The 21,787-nt window shown below is 48.6% G+C and overlaps 1 protein-coding gene across 1 annotated transcript in view; it reads left to right on the forward strand.

The window, feature by feature from the left end:
* Nucleotides 1–6,518: 6,518 nt before the first annotated feature.
* MAPK8IP2 (mitogen-activated protein kinase 8 interacting protein 2) overlaps nucleotides 6,519–21,787 on the forward strand; it is a 60,865-nt gene continuing 45,596 nt past the window's right edge. The window contains exon 1 of the mRNA XM_061637955.1: nucleotides 6,519–6,583. Coding sequence (XP_061493939.1) covers nucleotides 6,519–6,583 — 65 coding nt within the window. The remainder of the gene's footprint in view (nucleotides 6,584–21,787) is intronic.

Consider the following 21,787-nt stretch of genomic DNA (forward strand, 5'->3'; position numbering starts at 1 on the left):
GCTGAGAGCAATGGCGTAAGGAGTCTAGACCAAGAGGCTAGACTCCTAGCAGGGGCACCCAAGGCGGAATGGTCAAAGCTGAGACACCAGACTAAGATGCATCCGAACTCAGAGGAAGGCAATGGTAAACCACCTCCGAATACCTCTTACCACAAAAACCCTGTGAATAGACTATCCAAAATGCAGCATGAGATAGGGCTGGAAGATGAGACCCCCAGGTCAGAAGGCACTCACTGAGCTACTAGGGAAGAACAAAGGACAAGTACGAGTAGCACTGTGACTAATGACACAGCTGGGTCAAAGCCGAAAGGAAGCCCAGAGGCTGATGAGCACAGATGCGAAAGGAGAGTCCGGAGTTGTACAACACACACAATAGGAACGTAGAATGTGAGAAGCAGGAACCAGGGAAAGTTACAAGTTGTCAAGCAAGAAATGGAACGTATCAACATTACAATACTTGGTGTGAGAGAATTAAAGTGGTCGGGAATGGGACACTTTCAATCGGGCAACTACAAAATATTTTATGCAGGAAATGAGAAATTAAGAAGAAACAGGATTGCTTTAATAGTGAGAAGTGATGTAGCAAGAGCAATTAGGAGCTGCAATGCAAGGCCTGAGTGAGTGATGTCAATGAGATTCAATGGGAAACCTATTAACATAACCATCATCCAAGTCTATGCTCCAAAGGCAAAAGCAGAACAAGAGGAATTGGAGAGTTTATGCAGAAGTACAGGAAGAAATTGATCACACACCAAAACAAAATGTTCTGATAATCATGGGGGACTGGAATGCAAAAGTAGGGAACAGAGAAAAACTAGGAATTGTGGGGAAATTGGGCTTAGGAGATAGAAATGAAAGACTTGATGAATTCTGTGAAGCCAATAATTTGTTTCTTGCAAACACATTTTTTGAGCAACCGAAAAGACGAACATCACCAAATGGTCAGTATAGTAATCAAATTGATTATATAATTGGTAGCAGAAGATGGAGAAGTTCCATACTTTCTGCGAAAACAAGATCAGGAGCAGACTGCAGTGTAGATCATGAACTGGTAATATAAAAAATCAGAGTAAAGCTAAAGAACAACAACAAAGCAACCACAATGGCAACATACAATTTAAATAACATCCCAGAAGAATATAAAGATCAAATAAGGAACAGATTTGAGACTTTAAACTCAGTTGACAGAGAGCCAGGAGAACTATGGAGTGAAGTTCAGGGGAAAATGCAAAAAGACAATACCTCTCGTTAAAAAGAGAGAAAGACCTCAATGGATGACTGAAGAAACTCTTAAAATGGTTAAAGAGAGAAGGAAAGCAAAAGCAAAAGGAGATAGAAAATGGTCAGAACCCTAAATGCAATAATACAGCGACTAGTACATAGGGACAAAGAGAACTATTATAATAGTTATTGTATAGAAATAGGACAACAAAAAGGGTAGAACAAGCGCCCTATTCCAAAAGATTAGAGAAATGAAAGGGAAATTTAAACCAAGAGTAGGGATATTCAATAATCAACAGGGCAACACGCTGACTGACCAAGATGAAAGAAAAGGGTGGAAGCAATACACTGAAGAACTCTATAAAACAGATTCCAGGATGACAGATTCATTCATGGAGGAACCGTATGATGAAGAACCAGAAATTTTAGAATGTGAGGTGAAAGCTGCTCTTAAAATACTTGGAAGAAACAAATCACCAGGAACAGATGGCATACCAATAGAATTGCTACAAGCTACTGAGATGGCATCTGTCCAAATTTTGACAAAAAATTGTCAACAAATATGGAAAACTAAACAAATGCTCACAGACTGGAAGTGTTCAATATATATCCCAATTCCAAAGAAAAGGGATCCCAGGGAATGCAGTAATTATCAAACTATTGCCTTAATATCCCATGCAAGCAAAGTAATGCTCAAGATTCTACAACAAAGGCTCTTACCATATATGGAGCGAGAAATGCCAGAAGGGAGAGGGCCTTCTCAGTGGTGGCCCCCAAAGTATGGAATGATCTTGGTGACGAGGTGTGCCTGGCGCCATCACTGTTATCTTTTCGGCACCAGGTCAAGACTTTCCTCTTCTCCCAGGCATTTTAGCATGTGTTTTTTAAAATTGTTTTAAATTTTTTAAAGTGTGTTTTAAATTGTTTTTAAAAGATGTGTTTTAAACTTGTAATTTGTTTTTAATGTTTTTAGTTACTGTAAACCGCCCAGAGAGCTTCGGCTATGGGGCGGTATACAAATACAATAAACAAACAAGCAAACAAATAAATCCAAGCTGGATTTAGAAAGAGAAGAGGTACCAGAGATTGTATCGCAAACATACGTTGGATAATGGAACAGACCAAGGAATTTCAGAAGGAAATCATCCTGTGCTTTATAGATTACAGCAAAGCCTTTGACTGTGTGGATCATGAAAAACTATGGAATGCTTTAAAAGAAATGGGGGTGCCACAGCATCTGATTGTCCTGATGCGCAACCTCTTCTCTGGACAAGAGGCTACTGTAAGGACAGAATATGGAGAAACCAATTGGTTCCCCATCGGAAAGGGTGTTAGACAGGGCTGTATTTATCACCCTATTTGTTTAATCTATACGCAGAATTTATCATACGGAGAGCAAGATTGGACCAGGATGAAGGAGGTGTGAAAATTGGAAGGAGAAATATCAATAATTTAAGATATGCAGACGATACCAGACTACTAGCAGAAACCAGTAATGGTTTGAAACGTATGCTGATGAAAGTTCAAGAGGAAAGCACAAAAGCAGGACTACATGTGAACATCAAGAAGACTAAAGTAATGACAACAGAATAATTATGCAACTTTAAAGTTGACAACAAGGACATTGAACTTGTCAAGGATTATCAATGCCTCGCCACAGTCATTAACCAAAATGAAGACAATAGTCAAGAGATCAGAAGAAGTCTAGGACTGGGGAGGGCAGCTGTGAGAGAACTAGAAAAGGTCCTGAAATGCAAAGATGTCTCACTGAACACCAGTCAGGATCATTCAGACCCTGGTATTCCTGATCTCTACGTATGGATGTGAAAGTTGGACAGTGACAAAAGCAGATAAGAGAAAAATCAACTCATTTGAAATGTGGTGTTGGAGGAGAGCTTTGCGCATACCATGGACTGCGAAAAAGACAAATAATTGGGTGTCAGAACAAATTAAACCAGAACTGTCACTAGAAACTAAAATGATGAAACTGAGGTTATCATACTTTAGACACATAATGAGAAGACATGATTCACTAGAAAAGACCATAACGCTGGGAGAAACAGAAGGGAGTAGAAAAAGAGGAAGGCCAAACAAGAGATGGATTGATTCCGTAAAGGAAGCCACAGACCTGACCTTATAAGATCTGATCAGAGTGGTTCATGACAGATGCTCTTGGAGGTCGTTGATTCATAGGGTCACCATAAGTCATAGTCGACTTGAAGGCACATAACAACAAGAAGAAGGTCCTTCTGAATCAGGCGGTGGCCCATCCAGTCCAGCATCCTGTTCTCAACGTGGCCAACCAGATGTCTATATGTTACAAGTCCTGCTGAAGCAGAGCCAGCATGGCTTCTACAAGGGAAAGTCCTGTCTCACTAACCTGTTAGAATTCTTTGGGAGTATCAACGAGCATATTGATAGAGGTAATCCAGTGGACATAGTGTACTTAGACTTTCAAAAAGCGTTTGACAAGGTACCTCACCAAAGACTTCTGAAGAAGCTTAGCAGTCATGGAATAAGAGGAGAGGTCCTCTTGTGGATAAGGAATTGGTTAAGAAGCAGAAAGCAGAGAGTAGGAATAAACGGACAGTTCTCCCAATGGAGAGCTGTAGAAAGTGGTGTCCCTCAAGGATCGGTATTGGGACCTGTACTTTTCAACTTGTTCATTAATGACCTAGAATTAGGAGTGAGCAGTGAAGTGGCCAAGTTTGCTGACGACACTAAATTGTTCAGGGTTGTTAAAACAAAAAGGGATTGCGAAGAGCTCCAAAAAGATCTCTCCAAACTGAGTGAATGGGCGGAAAAATGGCAAATGCAATTAAACAAGTGTAAAATTATGCATATTGGAGCAAAAAATCTTAATTACACATGATGGACTTGCCTGTTTTGAAATTGGCTACTACATTCCATCACAGACTTTGAAGGAACTTCAAAAGGTCACCTGATAGGTGGCCATCCAGTCTCTCTAGTCTCTAGTGCCTCTAATGAGGAAAAGTTCACCTTCTGAGGCAGCCTGTTCCATTGCAAAACAGCTCATAGCATCAGGAAGGTCTTCCCAATGTTTAGTTGAAATCTCCTTGTAATTTGAATTTGTTGGTTCAGATCAAGGGAAAACAAATTTGCCCTATTGTCTATGTGATAGCCCTCCAAATATTTGAAGTTGGCTGTTGTGTTACCTCTTAATTGCCCCTTTTCCAATGAAGGAGTTGCTTTCTTTCTAGGATTTGGTCTCTAAACCCTACCACCATCTGTGTCATTCCCCTCCAGCCACATTCCAGTTTGTTGATATCCTTCTTAATCTGCAGAACAGAGTAGTATTATTGCTTCTCAACATCTAGACTAGATGCTATACTTCTACTGATACAACCTAGAATTGCATTAGTCTTGTAATGGTGAAATAGATCCATGTGTGTTCATTATAAGTGTTGATGTACACCAGCATCTCCCGACCTGGTGCCCTCCAGATGTTCCTGGACTCCCACCATCCCTGATCATTGGTGATGTTGGCTGCTGGGGTTGATGAGAGTTGTAATCCCACAATGTCTGTAAGGTACCAGGTTGGGGAAGGTTGCTGTACGCATCTCTTGTATGCAAGTAATATCTTTATTGGAGGATGTTTGTTTTTGTGGCAATTGCAGATTCCTCTTGGAGTTTCAGGTGCTGCTGCTAAAAGATATGATGTGTGGTCAGACTCTCCCCCACCCCCTGCCGCTGCTGCACTCCAGTGTTTCATCCAAGCTGACAGTTCTGATGATCCTATCATTTAGGCAGCGATGAGATCAGCAGTAGATGAGCCTGGTTGACACAAGATGCAGATAGGCCATTGTGTGTGTCAGTCATAGCACTGAGGGCAGCCCATCAGTTGCCACAGGCTGAGCTTCCCTGAAAGGGGAGCAGCTGGTGCTCTGCCCTGGATTTATTGCACAACCGCTTCACAGGGACCAAGGTGCCCCCTTAGCAACCGGGAAATGTGGGCTGAGGGTCAGGAGTGAGTTTGAGGCTCCTGGGAACTCTGCACAGACAATTGAGTTTGAGGCCACGAAATGTGCCTCTAATTTGAACATCATCAATCTGCATTTCCCGTGAGGATGCCAGTCCCTTAACCACACTGGCTGGCCCAGATTCTTCCTTGATCCACTCGGAGTTGTTTGGGCCTGAAAGGACTGCCTTGGGGAGATGAAAACAACCAACGTGGAGGTGGCTTGCAGATGTAATCCGCAACTGCATCGCTAAGGCAATGCAGCCCCCTCCCCCATTCTCTGGGGATGAGGAACCCGGGCAGCTGGCACGCAGGCCTCGCCTTCTCTCTCTTTGTCTCTCTCTCTCCAGAAAAGCTGGCAAGCCACTGAAAGCCCTTTTGCCCAATCTTGGCTGGGGACACCTCCCCCTTTATCCCCTTCCCCTCGCTCAGGAGAAGGGAGACCCTAGTTGAGCTTGCAGACACACCTGCAAAAATCCAGGCTTGTGCCCCGGCGGCGACAGTTCGCCCCTGGCCAGAAATTGCTCAATCTCCCTAGGTGGTGCGGAGCCCTTTCCACTTCAGCACCCGGCTCCGGGACAGCTCCACGCGCCCACCCTTCAGCACCCGAGCCGAGGGACAGCTCCCCTGCCTGCCTCGTGGTAGCAGAGGCTCCGCGGGCGGGGAGGGGCAATGCTGGCCAGGGGGGTCCACGGCTCCCCTCCCCTCCTCACCCGCTCACCCACTGGCCCCAGAGAGCGAGGGCTCTGCGGGGCTGGGGGTGAGGGATGTTCAGACAGAAAGATCCTGCTCCAGAGGCCTGAAACCTAGACCCGCCCCCCACACCTAGCATTCGGGGCCTCGACGGCAGCCTGCCTTTGTCTTCTGGGAGGGGGGACTAGTTGGGGCCGAAGGGGAGGGGCGGTTGGCGAGTCCCCCCCTCCCCGACCGCGTGCACCGGCTTTGCTATAGACCCGCCGCATCTGCATGGGGGGGGCGCTGTTGAGCCTCGCCCCACCCCGCGCGTCGTCGAGCCGGGGAGCACCGAGCTGGTGGGTATTGGCTGCGGCCGCCTCCCTCCGCTCCGCAGCCAGCGCCCCCCGCCCGACCGCTGTTTACTCGGGCCTTGCCGGAGGAGCGCGAGGGATGGCTGCAGTGGCGGGCGGCTCTGCGCAGCCTCCGCAGTGACACCCCCCCCCGCTGCCGCCACCTGAGTGCAGCCCGTCCCGGCCCTCGCCGCCCCGCCCGGTCCTCGCCAGCCAGCCAGCCTGCCTCGCCCGGCCCTGCCCTGCGCCCCGCCAGCTCCAGCCCGGCTCGGCTCGGCTGCGCCGCGGAGAAGATGGCGGATCGGGCGGAGATCTTCTCACTCTCCACCTTCCATTCGCTCTCCCCGCCGGGCTGCAGGTAAGCGCCTCGCCTCGCCCCGCTGCCTCCGAGGGCTGCTGGGTGGTGGTGGAGGGGGCCTTCCAGAGATGGGAGGCGCGGGATTCCTCCTTGGCCTCAAACCCTCAGGAAGGGGCAGGCGACAAAGGAGCTGCCAGCCTCTCCTCCCTGGGTTGGCGCCGGCCAGGCTGCGGGGCCGATGGAGGTTTCCTGGGCGCAGGAGTGGGAGCACCCCGGGACTGGCGTGTGTGTGTGGGGTGCCCTTTTTCCGGGGGAGGGGCAGGACTTGCTGGCGCCCTCTTCCTCCAAGGCCCTCAGGGCGATAGAAAGGGGCTCTCCTCCCTAGCAGCGCGAAGGCCTTCCGACTCCATACCCCACTCGGGGGAACAGAGAGGGCAGGGGGAACGCACCCTACCCCCCACCACTGCCGGGCCTGCCTCTTCCCTGCCTTCGCCCCCCTTAGAGGATCATCTGCTCGACCCCACCCGGTTCCGGAGGCCTGGACGAGCGTCCTGCCTTTAACCTCTTTGGCCCGGGTTGGGGTCCCCTCTGATGCCCCCCGGCAGACGGCCCACCCCTGCACTTGCAAAGGGAGTCCCGCGTCGCTTCCCTGCCGGACATTCCCCGCCGTATCGTCTCTCTTTCTCTGAAGGGCCCTGGAGGGGCTCCGTGGAGAAGGGCGTGGGGTGTTCTGTACTTCATTCTCCTGTCACGCGGGGGCTGCTGTAGCCCTCCCCTCGGGAAATCCCCAATTTTGAGCCTGCAGCTCTGGAAGTGTTGCACTCCCTCCTCTCTCTCCACCCCCCCCATCCCGCCCAAGCGCCCTTGGGATCAGCATCATGCAGAGCTTGGCAAACTCCCCCAGATAGATTTTTCTCTCTCTTCCCTCCCCTCCTGCAGTATTCAACTCAATCCTTTCATGCGTTTGGGGCCCAGCAGATATTCCTGGATTAATCGCCCTCTCTTGCTGCCAGGGAAGTGGATCCTACCCCCCACGACCAGCAGGTTGCCCCCTCTCGCTCCAGCCTCGCCTGGGGTATCTTTTCTTCTTCCCTGCTGGTCTCCCCCCCCCATCGGGGCCTCAGCTCCCATTAACGCCTCTAGACTGGACCCAGAGGCAGAGTGCCGCTCTGCCCTGTCGGCCTGCCGCCCTTCCACAGGATGGCAGGGGGAAAGGAAGAAGGCACCAGGCCAAGCTGGCAAGGAAGTAGCTGCCCCCTGCCTCTGAGTTTCCAGCACCCCCTTAAGACAAGTGCCACACCGGCTTGCGTGGGGGCAGATGGCTGATGTGGGGGGGGCACCATTGGGGAATTGGGCCAGGGAGAGAGGCCCTTAACATGGGCTGGGCGCCCTGTGCCATAAAAGCACTGATGCCGGATTCCTGCCCTGGGAGGTGCCTCTCTTCCTGCCGCCATCCCGTTGAGTCCAGGCTGGCAGGAAGCCAGATCCACCTCGATGCAGCAATGCCACGGGGATCCTGGTGCCTCCCCAGGTGAGATCCAGCATGTTCCTCTTGTAACCCCTGGTAACTGCTGCGAGGCTGGTGCGGGGATGGGGGCAGGGATGGGGGCCCTTCACTGCTGCTAGATCCTACTTCTCCAGTCTCTGGCTTCAAAGCATGGAAGGGGGGGCAAGGAGAGGAGGAGACCCAAAGGAGGATGTCAGAGGAAGGAAGCAGGTCAGATAAGAGCCTATAGGAGTTTGCCTCTGTTCTGTGGGGCTTTTTAGATGTAGAGAGATGTGGCATGGTGGCCTGTGAAGATCCTGGAAGAAGGGAATGGGCAAAGCATAGCACCTCCCAGCAATGGCGGCTGGTGGCTCCGTGTCAGTGGAGTCTGCTTGGGGTTTTAGTCTGCACTTTCATGGAGCTGTCCAAGGACCTGACAGTTTGGACTAAAACCTGGAGCAGATTCCGCTGCCCCACTGATATGGAGCCACCCGCCACCACTGCCTCCAAGGTTGTGTTGGGTGAGGACCATGGCGGACTCCAGCAGCTGCGAGACACAATTGCAGGTAAATCAAAATGAAGGTTAAGATATGATGACACACAGAGGCCCTTCCCCTTTGAGCAGGGGCCTCTGGAGACTGGCACATGGCGCCAGAGGAGCATTCGGGGATAATGTGGGGGCTGGAGGGTGGGGTGACAGACCTTCTTTGTGGACTGTGTTTGGAAGAGAGGCGGCTGCCTGCCTGTGGATCACATTCGCTATTTTTCTGAAGAAAGCCAGTGGGTTTTTTTCATGGGGTTTGCCATTCTCAACCCCCCCCGCCGCCCTGTTTTAAGAGCAGAGTAGCTCTGTGTCCTCTCTAGACAAACAGGCTGTGCGATGACCTTCCTTTTAGCAACAGTTACATTTCAGCAGCTCACTTTTTACTTCCAGTGGAAGAGAACTGGTTGCTCCCAATCTGAAAGGAGGTTTCACCTGTCCTTGACCTATTTCCTTGTGGCCCTTTCCACGCACAGCCCGAGGGGGGAATGAGAGAAACAGCTGAAGTGGTGCAGCTACAAAGTGATGAGCATTCCTGGATGTATCGGGGAAGCCAGACTAGGAGAAAGAGGATTGTCAGGTGGGAGATGCCCATTCATTCCCCAGCACCGCCAGGAGCTCATGTAGCAGAAAAGACCCCCCCCCCATGCAAGCCAGAGGGCCCTGAAAGCTGTAGCCAGTCAGAATAGACCAGCCTTCCCCAACCAAGTGCCCTCCTACAGTTTTGGGCTGCAGTTCCCATCAACCCCAACCAGCCTGGCCAACCCACATAAACACCAGTTCTGGCATTGGAGTCCACAAAACGCCTGGCTAATTGACCAGGTCTTCAGCTGGCGTTGAATGGTGATAAGAGCAGACTTTTGGCACATCTCGGAGGGGAAGGAGTACCAAAGCTTACGCAGGGGCACCGAGAAGTCTCTCCCCCGTGTTGCTCTGTAGTGGGCCTCAGCTCAGAGAGTCACCCCAACAGATCTTGATAAATGGGCAGGTCTGTGCAGGAAAGGGCATTCTGTCAGTTGTCCAGGCCCAGGCTGTGTAGGGCTTTATAAGTCAAATTACAGGGTCTGACCCTTGGACCAGCTAACTCAGTGTCGTCTACATTCCCTGCCCTACCTGGAGATGCTGCTGGGGACTGAATCTGGGACCTGGCACCCTTCCCAAATAGAAACAGAGGAAGTTGCCTTATGCTGAACCAGACCATTGGTCCATCCAGCTCAGGATGGTTGACTGGAAGCAGCTCTCCAGGGCTTCCAGGAGGGTCTCTCCCACCCCTATCTGGAGATGCCATTGGAATGGCCCTGGCTGCCTCTCCAGGCAAACAGGGCTGGACAACTGAGCTACATCCCTTCTCATCAGGATGCTCTCAGAGGAATCAACAGTCTGGCTTGGTGTAAGGCAACTTCCTGTGAAAGCTGGTCTGTGTTTTGCTCTCATAGTGAGGGTGCCAAATACCCCCACACACACATTTTTGATGAGTTTTCCAACCCCAACCTGACTCCAACTGTAATATGAGTGCAAGGGGCTCCTTGGGTCCATGCAGGTGGGCAAACTAGCTAGGTGCAGTGAGCTGGTGGCTCAGGTGCATTGGCAGTCAGAGTGGAAGACCATGAAGGCGCCCTTCCTGTGCTGCCCCCCCCCCAAGGGATGTTCTTTTGAGCCAGTTGACAGGGCTGTAGCAGAGTTAAGGCTCCTCTGGAAACTTTGTTTTGTTTTGTTTTTAAGAGAGAGGGCCCCACTGGTGAGAAGTTGGCTCCTTGGCTCTGTCCACAAGAGTGTTATGGGTAGGGGCTTGGGGTATCCAGAGAGCCTTGGGTGGGGTTGGTCCCTCTCTTGGGTGGTGGACACCATGGGGGGCAGGGGCAGGAATACATTGTCACAGTGAACTTCAGGGATCTGCTAATGCATTTTTGGTGCTTCAGGTGAAGAATTCAGGTGGCACCACTTCGCTCTCTCACTCCTTAGCACAGGGCAGTGTCCATCAGGATGTTCTATGAACACATAATAGAGCCTCCTGTGGGGTACGCTTCAGCTTGGATTCCTGCATTGAGCAGGAGGTTGGACTCAATGGCCTTATAGGCCCCTTCCAACTCTATGATTCTATGACAGCCTTCTAGAGCTTCTGTTCATTTCTCTTGGAGAACATCCAAGTGGCTTTCACCAAATGGGATGGATCCGTCCATGTCCCACTCCGCTGCCTCCCTTTAGGGTCCTGAGGAGGCTGCCTCGCTTTGTCCCATGCAAAGGCTGCATCCAATGAGGTGCAATCTAGGATGTGACATAATATTAGAGCATGCCAAGGGTTGAAGCATCAGCTGTGGAGGCAACATTTCCATCCAGCATGAGCACCCCTTGTGTTCTCTCTGTCTGCGCATAGCTGCCAGCAACCCTCTCTCTTTGGGATCTGCTTCAGCCCCTGAAATATTTTCAAAGCTTAATTACAAAATGGGAATCCTTCTGAAAATCTTCCCAGCTTCCTATGTTCATCATGGAGCCAGGAAAGCCACTTCTTTTGACCAGCAACTGCAGGTCACTTTCAAAGCCAAGTTGTAGTGTTCTGGGAACAGTTCTTGGGTCAGTCTCTCCACCTGGCAAGATCTATTTTAGGCTTCATTAACAGAAGCATAGTTTCCAAATTGCGTGAAGTATTAGTTCCCCTCTATTCAGCACTGGTTAGGCCTCATCTTGAATACTGCATCCAGTTCTGGTCTCCGCACTTCAAGAACGATGCAGACAAACTGGAACAGATTCAGAGGAGGGCAACAAGGATGATCGGGGCACTGGAAACAAAGCCCTATGAGGAGAGACTGAAAGAACTGGGCATATTTAACCCGGAGAAGAGAAGACTGAGGGGAGACATGATAGCACTCTTCAAGTGCATGAAAGGTTGTCACATAGAGGAGGGCTGGGATCTCTTCTGTGTCGTCCCAGAGTGCAGGACACAGAATAATGGGCTCAAGCTGTAGGAAGCCAGATTTTGACTGAACATCAGGAAAAACTTCCTCACTGTTAAGAGTGGTATGACAGTGGAACCAATAACCTAGGGATATGGTGGGCTCTCCGACACTGGAGGCCTTCAAGAGGCAACTGGACAGCCATCTGCTGGGAATGCTTTGATTTGGATCCCTGCATTGAGCAGGGGGTTGGACTTGATGGCCTTTTAGGCCCCTTCCAACTCTACTATTCTATGATTCTATGATCACGTAAAACACGTGCACACGCATACACACACAGGTTCCACACCAGTGGGATGCTGTGCTGTCTTTGAGTTTGTCTGGGCTGGACTCGCAGGAACATAGGAAAGCTGTTTCCTGCTCAGTCAGACCAGTTGGGTCATCTGGCTCAGTATTGACTGTGCTAGAGGTGGAGAACCTTGGACCCAGGGCCCAAATGTGGCCCTTTAGGCTTCTCTATCTGGCCCTTGGGATTCTCCCTCTTTGAGTGTTTTTGGCTGGCTGGAGAGTGTCCTTGAACTCTGATCAGGCATCTTGCCTGCCTGGCTGAGGAATAAAGAGGGGTGTGTTGAGTGTGTGCATAAACAACTGTATAAAGGTAAAAGTTACATTTGTTGCTTTGTCCACCACCTTCGGCATGTGGCCCCCGGAAGGTAGCCCAGAAGAAAATGTGGCCCTTGGTCTGACAAGGGCTTCCCAGCCCTGCTCTGCCCAGACCGGCAGCAGCTTTACAGAGTCTCAGGCCAAGGGCCTTTCCCAGCCTCCTTGGAGATGCCCTGACTGAAGAAGGTGGTGCTTTCTGCAGGCAAAGCATCTGCCCTGCCAGTGTCCCCAGGGCGTCAGGGCGTTTAGGGGCCAGTAATTTACCTGGCCTCAGAAACAGCAGGAATGGGTCCAGTCATTTTTCTGACAGACGTCTTTGCTTGCAAATGTTCCAAGCGGTATATTGAGAAAGATTTTGTGGCTGTGCCAGTGTGGGAAGGGTACCCAATGGGATTTTTCAAGAGCCAGCGCCAAGGCATGAAGGGACGCTACCTGGCCAGATTCAGAGGGGAAGGATTGCAAGTGTCAGTGCAGAAAGCAGGTTCTGTAGGTAAGCTCTGGGTCACTCCCTTAGGCTGAAGTTGCTCTTGCAGGCCCCTTGCTGTAACACTGGTTGGTTATGTGTGGGGGAAGGATGGGGGATCTGGGGGCTCTTCAGAGGCTGCTGGGCTCCCATGAGCTGCAACAGCCATCATGGGCAGTGGTCAGGGACGAGGGGAGTTGTAGTCCAGCAACATCTTCAGGCCACACATTCCCCACCCCTGCTGTCAGGTATCTGTCTGCTGCATGCTTGGATTAGGAGTGTAAATTGTGGGCTAGCATGGCACAGATCTCTCCCAAGCCAGCTACAGGGGACTTTGTGATCCAGGTGGGCTAGGAAGAGGCTGCTTTTTTTTGCTGCTTTCCTGCTCCTAATTTCTGGGTTGTCCTGAAACAGGCCCTTCCCGTTCTCTGTACCCCTCACTAGAAATGGGACAAAATTCCTCTAAGTCCTCCACCACAGAGCTTTCTCTGGACACCTGAATCTTGTGGTGGAGATTCTGGTTGCTTTCTGTGTGAGTGAAGCTGTCTCCTTTGTGCTATAGCTCCTCTCGGCATTATCGACTTCGCCCACGGCATCTGGTGAAGGAGTGCACTTCACCAAAATGCTGGCCCAACACATGCATTGTTCTTGTCTCTCTTCCAAATGGCGCCAGCGTTAGTTTCCTCCGCTCAGCTGGGAGGCTATTTGGTTAAGATCCCGACTGCAGCAGCAGTAATGTGATGCTTCTTCATGGCTCCTCCAATCTCATGGAGGGTTGAGTGTGGACTGTTCGCTATTACTGTGAACAGGAGTTGGTAAACTGTATTAGGGGGCACCAAACCAGCACCCTGGGGTGTTCAGCTTGTGCATCTAAATGCAGCCTTCACCAACTTGGAACCCAGCAGATGTTTTGGACTACAACTCCCATCAGCCGTAACCAGCATGATGGGCGTTGTAGTCCAAAACATCTGCTGGGTTCCAAGTTGACAAAGGTGGATAGAATGCAGGGGTAGCCAATGTGGTGCCATCCAGATGTTGTTCGACTACAACTCCCATCATCCCTGACCACTGGCCATGCTGGTTGCTGGGGCTGCTAGGAGTTGTAGTCCACAAACTTCTGGAGGGCACCTCATTAGCTACATAAGAACATAAGAACATAAGAAGAGCCTGCTGGATCAGGCCAGTGGCCCATCTAGTCCAGCATCCTGTTCTCACAGTGGCCAACCAGGTGCCTGGGGGAAGCCCGCAAGCAGGACCCGAGTGCAAGAACACTCTCCCCTCCTGAGGCTTCCGGCAACTGGTTTTCAGAAGCATGCTGCCTCTGACTAGGGTGGCACAGCACAGCCATCATGGCTAGTAGCCATTGATAGCCCTGTCCTCCATGAATTTGTCTAATCTTCTTTGTCTAATTTTGTCTAATTTGTCTAATTCTTCTTCTTATGCTATGCATAATTTTATACACTTCTATCATGTCTCCTCTGACCCGCCTTTTCTCTAAACTAAAAAGCCCCAAATGCTGCAACCTTTCCTCGTAAGGGAGTCGCTCCATCCCCTTGATCATTCTGGTTGCCCTCTTCTGAACCTTTTCCAACTCTATAATATCCTTTTTGAGATGAGGCGACCAGAACTGTACACAGTATTCCAAATGCGGCCGCACCATAGATTTATACAACGACATTATGATATCGGCTGTTTTATTTTCAATACCTTTCCTAATTATCGCTAGCATGGAATTTGCCTTTTTCACAGCTGCCGCACACTGGTCGACATTTTCATCGTGCTGTCCACCACAACCCCGAGGTCTCTCTCCTGGTCGGTCACTGCCAGTTCAGACCCCATGAGTGTATATGTGAAATTCAGATTTTTTGCTCCAATATCCATAATTTTACACTTGTTTATATTGAATTGCATTTGCCATTTTTCCGCCCATTCACTCAGTTTGGAGAGATCTTTTTGGAGCTCTTCGCAATCCCTTTTTGTTTTAACAACCCTGAACAATTTAGTGTCGTCAGCAAACTTGGCCACTTCACTGCTCACTCCTAATTCTAGGTCATTAATGAACAAGTTGAAAAGTACAAGTCCCAATACCGATCCTTGAGGGACTCCACTTTCTACAGCCCTCCATTGGGAGAACTGTCCATTTATTCCTACTCTCTGCTTTCTGCTTCTTAACCAATTCCTTATCCACAAGAGGACCTCTCCTCTTATTCCATGACTGCTAAGCTTCCTCAGAAGCCTTTGGTGAGGTACTTTGTCAAACGCTTTTTGAAAGTCTAAGTACACTATGTCTACTGGATCACCTCTATCTATATGCTTGTTGACACTCTCAAAGAATTCTAGTAGGTTACTGAGACAGGACTTTCCCTTGCAGAAGCCATGCTGGCTCTGCTTCAGCAAGGCTTGTTCTTCTATGTGCTTAGTTAATCTAGCTTTAATAATACTTTCTACCAGTTTTCCAGGGACAGAAGTTAAGCTAACTGGCCTGTAATTTCCGGGATCCCCTCTGGATCCCTTTTTGAAGATTGGCGTTACATTTGCCACTTTCCAGTCCTCAGGCACGGAGGAGGACCCGAGGGACAAGTTACATATTTTAGTTAGCAGATCAGCAATTTCACCTTTGAGTTCTTTGAGAACTCTCGGGTGGATGCCATCCGGGCCCGGTGATTTGTCAGTTTTTATATTGTCCATTAAGCCTAGAACTTCCTCTCTCGTTACCACTATTTGTCTCAGTTCCTCAGAATCCCTTCCTGCAAATGTTAGTTTAGGTTCAGGGATCTGCCCTATATCTTTCACTGTGAAGACAGATGCAAAGAATTCATTTAGCTTCTCTGCAATCTCCTTATCGTTCTTTAGTACACCTTTGACTCCCTTATCATCCAAGGGTCCAATCGCCTCCCTAGATGGTCTCCTGCTTTGAATGTATTTATAGAATTTTTTGTTGTTGGTTTTTATGTTCTTAGCAATGTGCTCCTCAAATTCTTTTTTAGCATCCCTTATTGTCTTCTTGCATTTCTTTTGCCAGAGTTTGTGTTCTTTTTTATTTTCTTCATTCGGACAAGACTTCCATTTTCTGAAGGAAGACTTTTTGCCTCTAAGAGCTTCCTTGACTTTGCTTGTTAACCATGCTGGCATCTTCTTGGCCCTGGCGGTACCTTTTCTGATCTGCCGTATGCACTCCAGTTGAGCTTCTAATATAGTGTTTTTAAACAACTTCCAAGCATTTTCGAGTGATGTGACCCTTTGGAATTTGTTTTTCAGCTTTCTTTTTACCAATCCCCTCATTTTTGTGAAGTTTCCTCTTTTGAAGTCAAATGTGACCGTGTTGGATTTTCTTGGCAATTGGCCATTTCATGTATGTTTAATTTAATAGCACTGTGGTCACTGCTCCCAATCGGTTCAACAACACTTACATCTCGCACCAGGTCCCCCACTGAGGATTAAGTCCAGGGTTGCCGTCCCTCTGGTCGGTTCCATGACCAACTGGTCTAGGGAATAGTCATTTAGAATATCTAGAAACTTTGCTTCTTTGTTAATGGTCTAATGATCTAATGGTCTATGTACTCTACAAATGAACTGTAGCAGCCAGAGGCTTCTAGCAAAACATTCTTGGCACCCTCACAAAACTACTTGGCTGTTTTAATGCAAGCAAATGTTATGAGTAGAATGGTGTTGGTAGAAGGCTTACTCACAAGTCAGACAAAAGGCTGCCAGCAGCCAGCTCGTGACTGACTCATGTGAAAAAGGCTTTAGGAGGGGAGGGCACAGAAGGCAGGTAGTAATGTTTTGGATTTGGTGAGATCCTGATTATTCTTTCTTTCTTTCACACCCCCCACATTACCTCTATAGGGAGTTTGGGGGTATTTTGTCTGGCTTGCACTGTCAGGTGCTCCATGGAATGGGCCCATAGCTCAGTAGTGAAGCACATGCTTTGCAGGGGGGAGGTCCCAGGTCTGGTATCTCCAACAAGAACATTGTACAAGGAGCAGTGATGGCCACCAATTTGGGGGGCTTTAAAAAGGTTTAGACAAATCCATGGAGGTGAAGGGTACCAATGGTTCCTAGCCATGATGGCTATGTTCTAGTCCACATTCAGAGGCAGTAAGCCACTGAATGCCAGTTGCTGGGACTCGCATGAGAGAAGAGTGCTGTGTTTGCACTCAGGTCTCGCTTGCAGAAGAGGCATCTGGTTGCCCACCATGAAAACAAGATGCTGGGCTCGATGGGCCCCAGTTGGCCTGATCCAGCAGGCTTTTCTCATGCTCCTCGTACTCATGGAGCTGGGGTCTGTGACGCTCCTTCCCTGGCTCTCCCTGTCAGGTTCCTACCTGCTCGTGGTTACTGCCTGTCTCTAGGCACCACCAGGGACTCCACCAGTCCGGACCGCTCTCTCTTATGATTTCTCTCCCCGCTCTAGCACAGATCTCAACAGATCCCCCTGCTAGGCAACCACCAGTAACGTCCCAATACTAGTATTCCCAGAGACTCTGAATACTGGTATTGTTATTCTCTTCACCGCTGCCACCATTTGTTACAGTTCCCCTTCAGCCTTGGTCATTACCTTACCCTGGTCTGTGAAACCCCAGCCAATGATCAGGCCTTTGGTAAACCAAATTAAGTCTTTATTACAGATAACAAAGCTAACAAGATTAACAAGATTTCTTCTTAAGGCACATAAGCATATGGTTTTACTCAATACTAATCCGAACTCCACCCCCCTCCTTCTTCACTCTCTCCTGGTAAACAACTCTCTAAACCCCACCAAGCAACCCACTCAGTTCTCTTCTCCCCCCCAGATTCCACTCTCACTCTTCCTTTTATACATTCAGCCATTTTAAACACTCAGCCAATCATCTCGCATTCTACTGCCCATTCACTCCCCCTCTTTCACTCCACTTACCATGTATCTTCTAAACAACCAACACTTACCATATATACATTAATATAGGAACATCACATTTCCCCCCCTTAAACAACAGCAGAGTATTATTCCTGTTCCAGGATTTATACGTCGCGTTAACAAATAAAAGTCTCTATGGGGAAAATGTCTTTCTTTGTTCCTCTGTCTGGTCACGTCACTGCAGTCCCAGCCACTTGCCTGGAAAGTCCATCGGCCAGTACATTGTCCTTGCCTTTGATGAACTGGAAGTCCACTTGATAGTCCTGTAGGGCCCAGGACCACCTCTGCAGCATAGTGTTATGGTTTTTCATAGTCTGCAACCATAACAAGGCCCGATGATCCGTAGTCACTGTGAATCTTCGTCCCCACACGTATGGGCGCAACTTGTTCAGTCCCCACACGACCGCTAGGCACTCCTTCTGGACCGACGAATAGTTTTTCTCCCTCGGCATCAGCTTGCGACTCAGATACGCCACTGGATGTCTGGTGCCTTCTCTCTCCTGCAGCAAGACGACTCCCAGCGCGAGGTCCGACGCATCTGTAGCCACGATGAATGGTTTCTCATAGTCTGGTGCTATTAATATGGGTCCTTGGCACAAGGCTTGCTTCAGCAGATCAAAAGCCTTCTGACATTCATCCGTCCATACCACACGCTCAGAACACTTCTTCTTGGTCAATTCATGCAAGGGGGTTGCTATTTCCCCAAAATTTCTCACAAACTTCCTATAAAATCCAGCCACACCCAGAAATGCCCTTACTTGTTTTTTGGTTAAGGGGATAGGCCACGCTTGTATTGCCTCCACCTTGCTCCATAAGGGGGTGATTTTCCCACTCCCCACCTTATGTCCTAAATAGATTACTTCCTTTAGTCCAAACTGGCATTTCTTAGCTTTTATTGTGAGGCCTGCTTTTCTTAAGGCCTCCAATACTGTTGTCAGGTGTTGGACATGCTCAGGCACCGACTTGCTAAAAATGGCCACGTCATCGATATAGGCCACTGCAAAATCTGACATGCCTTGCAACACAGTCTTGATTAGCCTCTGAAATGAACTTGGTGAGTTCCTTAGTCCCATGGGTAAGGTCACAAACTCATATAACCCATCTGGTGTACTGAAGGCAGTTTTGGCTCTGGATTGCTCGTCTAGTTCCATTTGCCAAAATCCTTTACAGAGATCTAGTGTAGAGATAATGGTTGCTGCCCCCAATAACTCTAACATTGCGTCTACCCTAGGCATAGGATACGCATCTGGGACAGTAATTTTATTGATTAGCCGATAATCAATGCAAAACCTTGTCGTTCCATCTTTTTTCGGAACCAGGACAATACTTGAGGCCCAGGGACTGATGGATTCCCTGATCACTCCTAATTCCAGCATATCTTCCACCTCCTTTTTGATCTCATTCAAAACTTTCCCATTCACACGGTACAGAACAGATCTGATTGGGGCATGATCTCCAGTATCAATGGAATGTATAACTATACTGGTTCGGCCAGGTTTGTTGCTAAAGAGATTCCTATAGGTTTTCAAAACTCTCAGAATCTCTTCTTTTACTTCCTCCTTCACCTCCTCTGACCATTCCACTTGATCTACCCCTCCTTTGTCTTTGCTTTCCTGTACCAAATCTGGAAGTTCAGGCCCACTTCCCTCAGGGAATAAGGTAACTTGCAACACCTGTGCATCCCTGGTATGGTAAGGCTTCAACATATTTACATGAACCACTTTGCTTTTGTTTAATTGGTCTGTGGTGATTACATACGTCACTGTGTCAAGCCTTTCTCTGATGGTATATGGTCCTTCCCAGTTAGCCTGTAATTTGTCATGTTTCCTGGGTATGAACGCCATAACCATATCTCCCACATCATACACACGTTCCCTGGCTGTTCTGTCATACCAGTAACTTTGCTTCTGCTGTGCTTGACTGAGATTCTTTTTCACCACCTCCATCATTTGTTTCACTGGTTCACATTCATCCTTTTTCTCAGCAGGCATCCACAGTCTATATAAAATCCCATTCTCCCATACAACTTGATTCCTCAGTTTGTCAGTGAAAGGAATCTGTTGGGTCAGAGCTTGCTCTTTTATTTGATCCAAACTGGTATCCTTATTCAGTTCTTCTCTGAAGGGCTCTGTCTCTTCTCCAGAGACCAGGTGATACAATTTGTCTCCTTCAGCAGGCCTGCTAGTGGTTGCTATGGTGACCTGAGGCTGGTTAACAGATTCCACCCTGTTTGTTTCAGCCCCCCTTAATATGGCTTCTTTTTCTCTGCCAATTTGCTGTCTGGTCACTACATATATCTTTCCTTGGGCGCCCATTACATCCCTTCCCAGTATTACTGGTTCTTGTTGCTGGGCATTAATGCCTACTTTATATCGGCCCTCTCGGCCTCTCCAAGTCATTTCCACCAGGGCCACAGGCAAACTTTCTGGTTGACCCCTCACTCCTTGGATAGTCACAGTTTCCTGAGGTAATATTACCTCAGATTTTATTAAATCTGGCCTCAGTAATGTCTGAGTGGCACCAGAATCAAGCAATGCCCAATAATTTGCCCCTTGTACTCTCACTTCCTCTCTCAGACTTGAATCAAGGTCTGTTACTTCTGTCCAGTTTATCTGGCAAAACTGAACCTTTTTCGCTGTTTCTAAAGCCTTGGGCTCTGTTTTCACTGCCCTTGTCTGAGCAGGATTACTACTGGGGTTGGCAACCTCACATTGAAAACGTAGGTGCCTTGGTCTACCACATTTGTAGCATAATTTCTCCTCACTTTTAGGGTACACAGATCCACTCTGGGGTGTCCTGTGCCCTTCAGATTTTAATGGAGGACTCACTCGCTGTGGTACCACATCCCTTCTGCCAGCACTATATGGTCTGGGTTTAAACTCTCTTGATGTTCTCCCCACCCAGCCAGTTCTATTGGAGGCGAAGTGATCCGCCATCTCTGCGGCCTCCTGCACAGATGTAGGGGAACGGTCTTTGACCAGGAGCCTTATTTCTGGTGGTAACTGATGGTATAATTGATCCAGTATCATGAGGCTTTTCACCTCTTCCACTGACTGAGCTTTGGCACTACTCATCCACTTTCCAAATATATCCATCAACTTTGCTCCCAGTTCCACAAAAGACCTCCCTGTCTGTATCTGGCAATTTCTGAAAAGCTTTCTAAAATAATCAGGTCCCAGTCTGAATCTTTTAAACACTGCTTCTTTGAATTCAGCATAGGCGACGGGCTTGTCTGAGGGGAAATATTGGTATACCTCAGCCAATTCCCCTTTAATCAGGTTTGATAAATACTGCATGTATTTATCTTCAGGTAGCCCCCACAGCTGAGCTGCTTTTTCAAAGGTGCTGAGGTAAATTTGAGGATCTTGACCAGGCTCATAGACAGCAAAGTCCTTTGGAGTAATTTTTATTTTTGCTCCATCTCTCTCTTTCCTTGTCTCCTCAGAGTGAAATTTCTCTCTATCAAATTTTAACTTTTCTACTTGTAATTCAGCATCCACTGCTCGTTGCTTCTCCCTCTCCTCAAACCCCAATCTCATTCTCTCAATTTCCAACTCCCTCTGTTTTTCCTTCTCTGCACCTTCCATCCTCAATCTCTCAGCTTCCAACTCCCGCTGTTTATCTTTTTCCTCAGCCTCCATCCTCAATCTCTCAGCTTCCAACTCTCTCTGCTTGTCTTTTTCCTCAGCCTCCATCCTCAATCTCTCAGCTTCCAACTCTCTCCGTTTTTCCTTCTCTGCATCTTCCATCCTCAACTTCTCTCTCAAGTACTCTATATAAGCGGGATTGCTTAAATATCCTTCTGGGGTCTCTTCTCTGACAGGTTGTTTTTGCTGGGCAGTTGCAAATCCTATAAGTGCTACCCTCAATTCATCTACCCCTTTACCCTCGTGAGGTAAATTGAATGTTATGCACTTCTCCACCAGCTCCTCTCTTTTCATTTTTATGTATTCAGCCATGGTGTTTGAGTTCACTCACTCTTTGCCACACACTCTTTGCCAGTCACTCTCACAAGAAATCTTGTTTTGTTATTTCTGTTTGCCACACAACTATTAGGGATTGTCTAGTATTCGTATCTCACTGCTACAGCCAACACCTGTGACGTAGTCTCCTTTGTCACCACGTGTCTTTGGGACTCTCTTTGGTTCGTATCTGGATTCTCTGTTCGTATCCCACCGCTACTGACACCACATGTGACGCTCCTTCCCTGGCTCTCCCTGTCAGGTTCCTACCTGCTCGTGGTTACTGCCTGTCTCTAGGCACCACCAGGGACTCCACCAGTCCGGACCGCTCTCTCTTATGATTTCTCTCCCCGCTCTAGCA

This window comes from Rhineura floridana, chromosome 8 (assembly GCF_030035675.1).
Source record: "Rhineura floridana isolate rRhiFlo1 chromosome 8, rRhiFlo1.hap2, whole genome shotgun sequence".
NCBI classification, from domain to species: domain Eukaryota; kingdom Metazoa; phylum Chordata; class Lepidosauria; order Squamata; family Rhineuridae; genus Rhineura; species Rhineura floridana.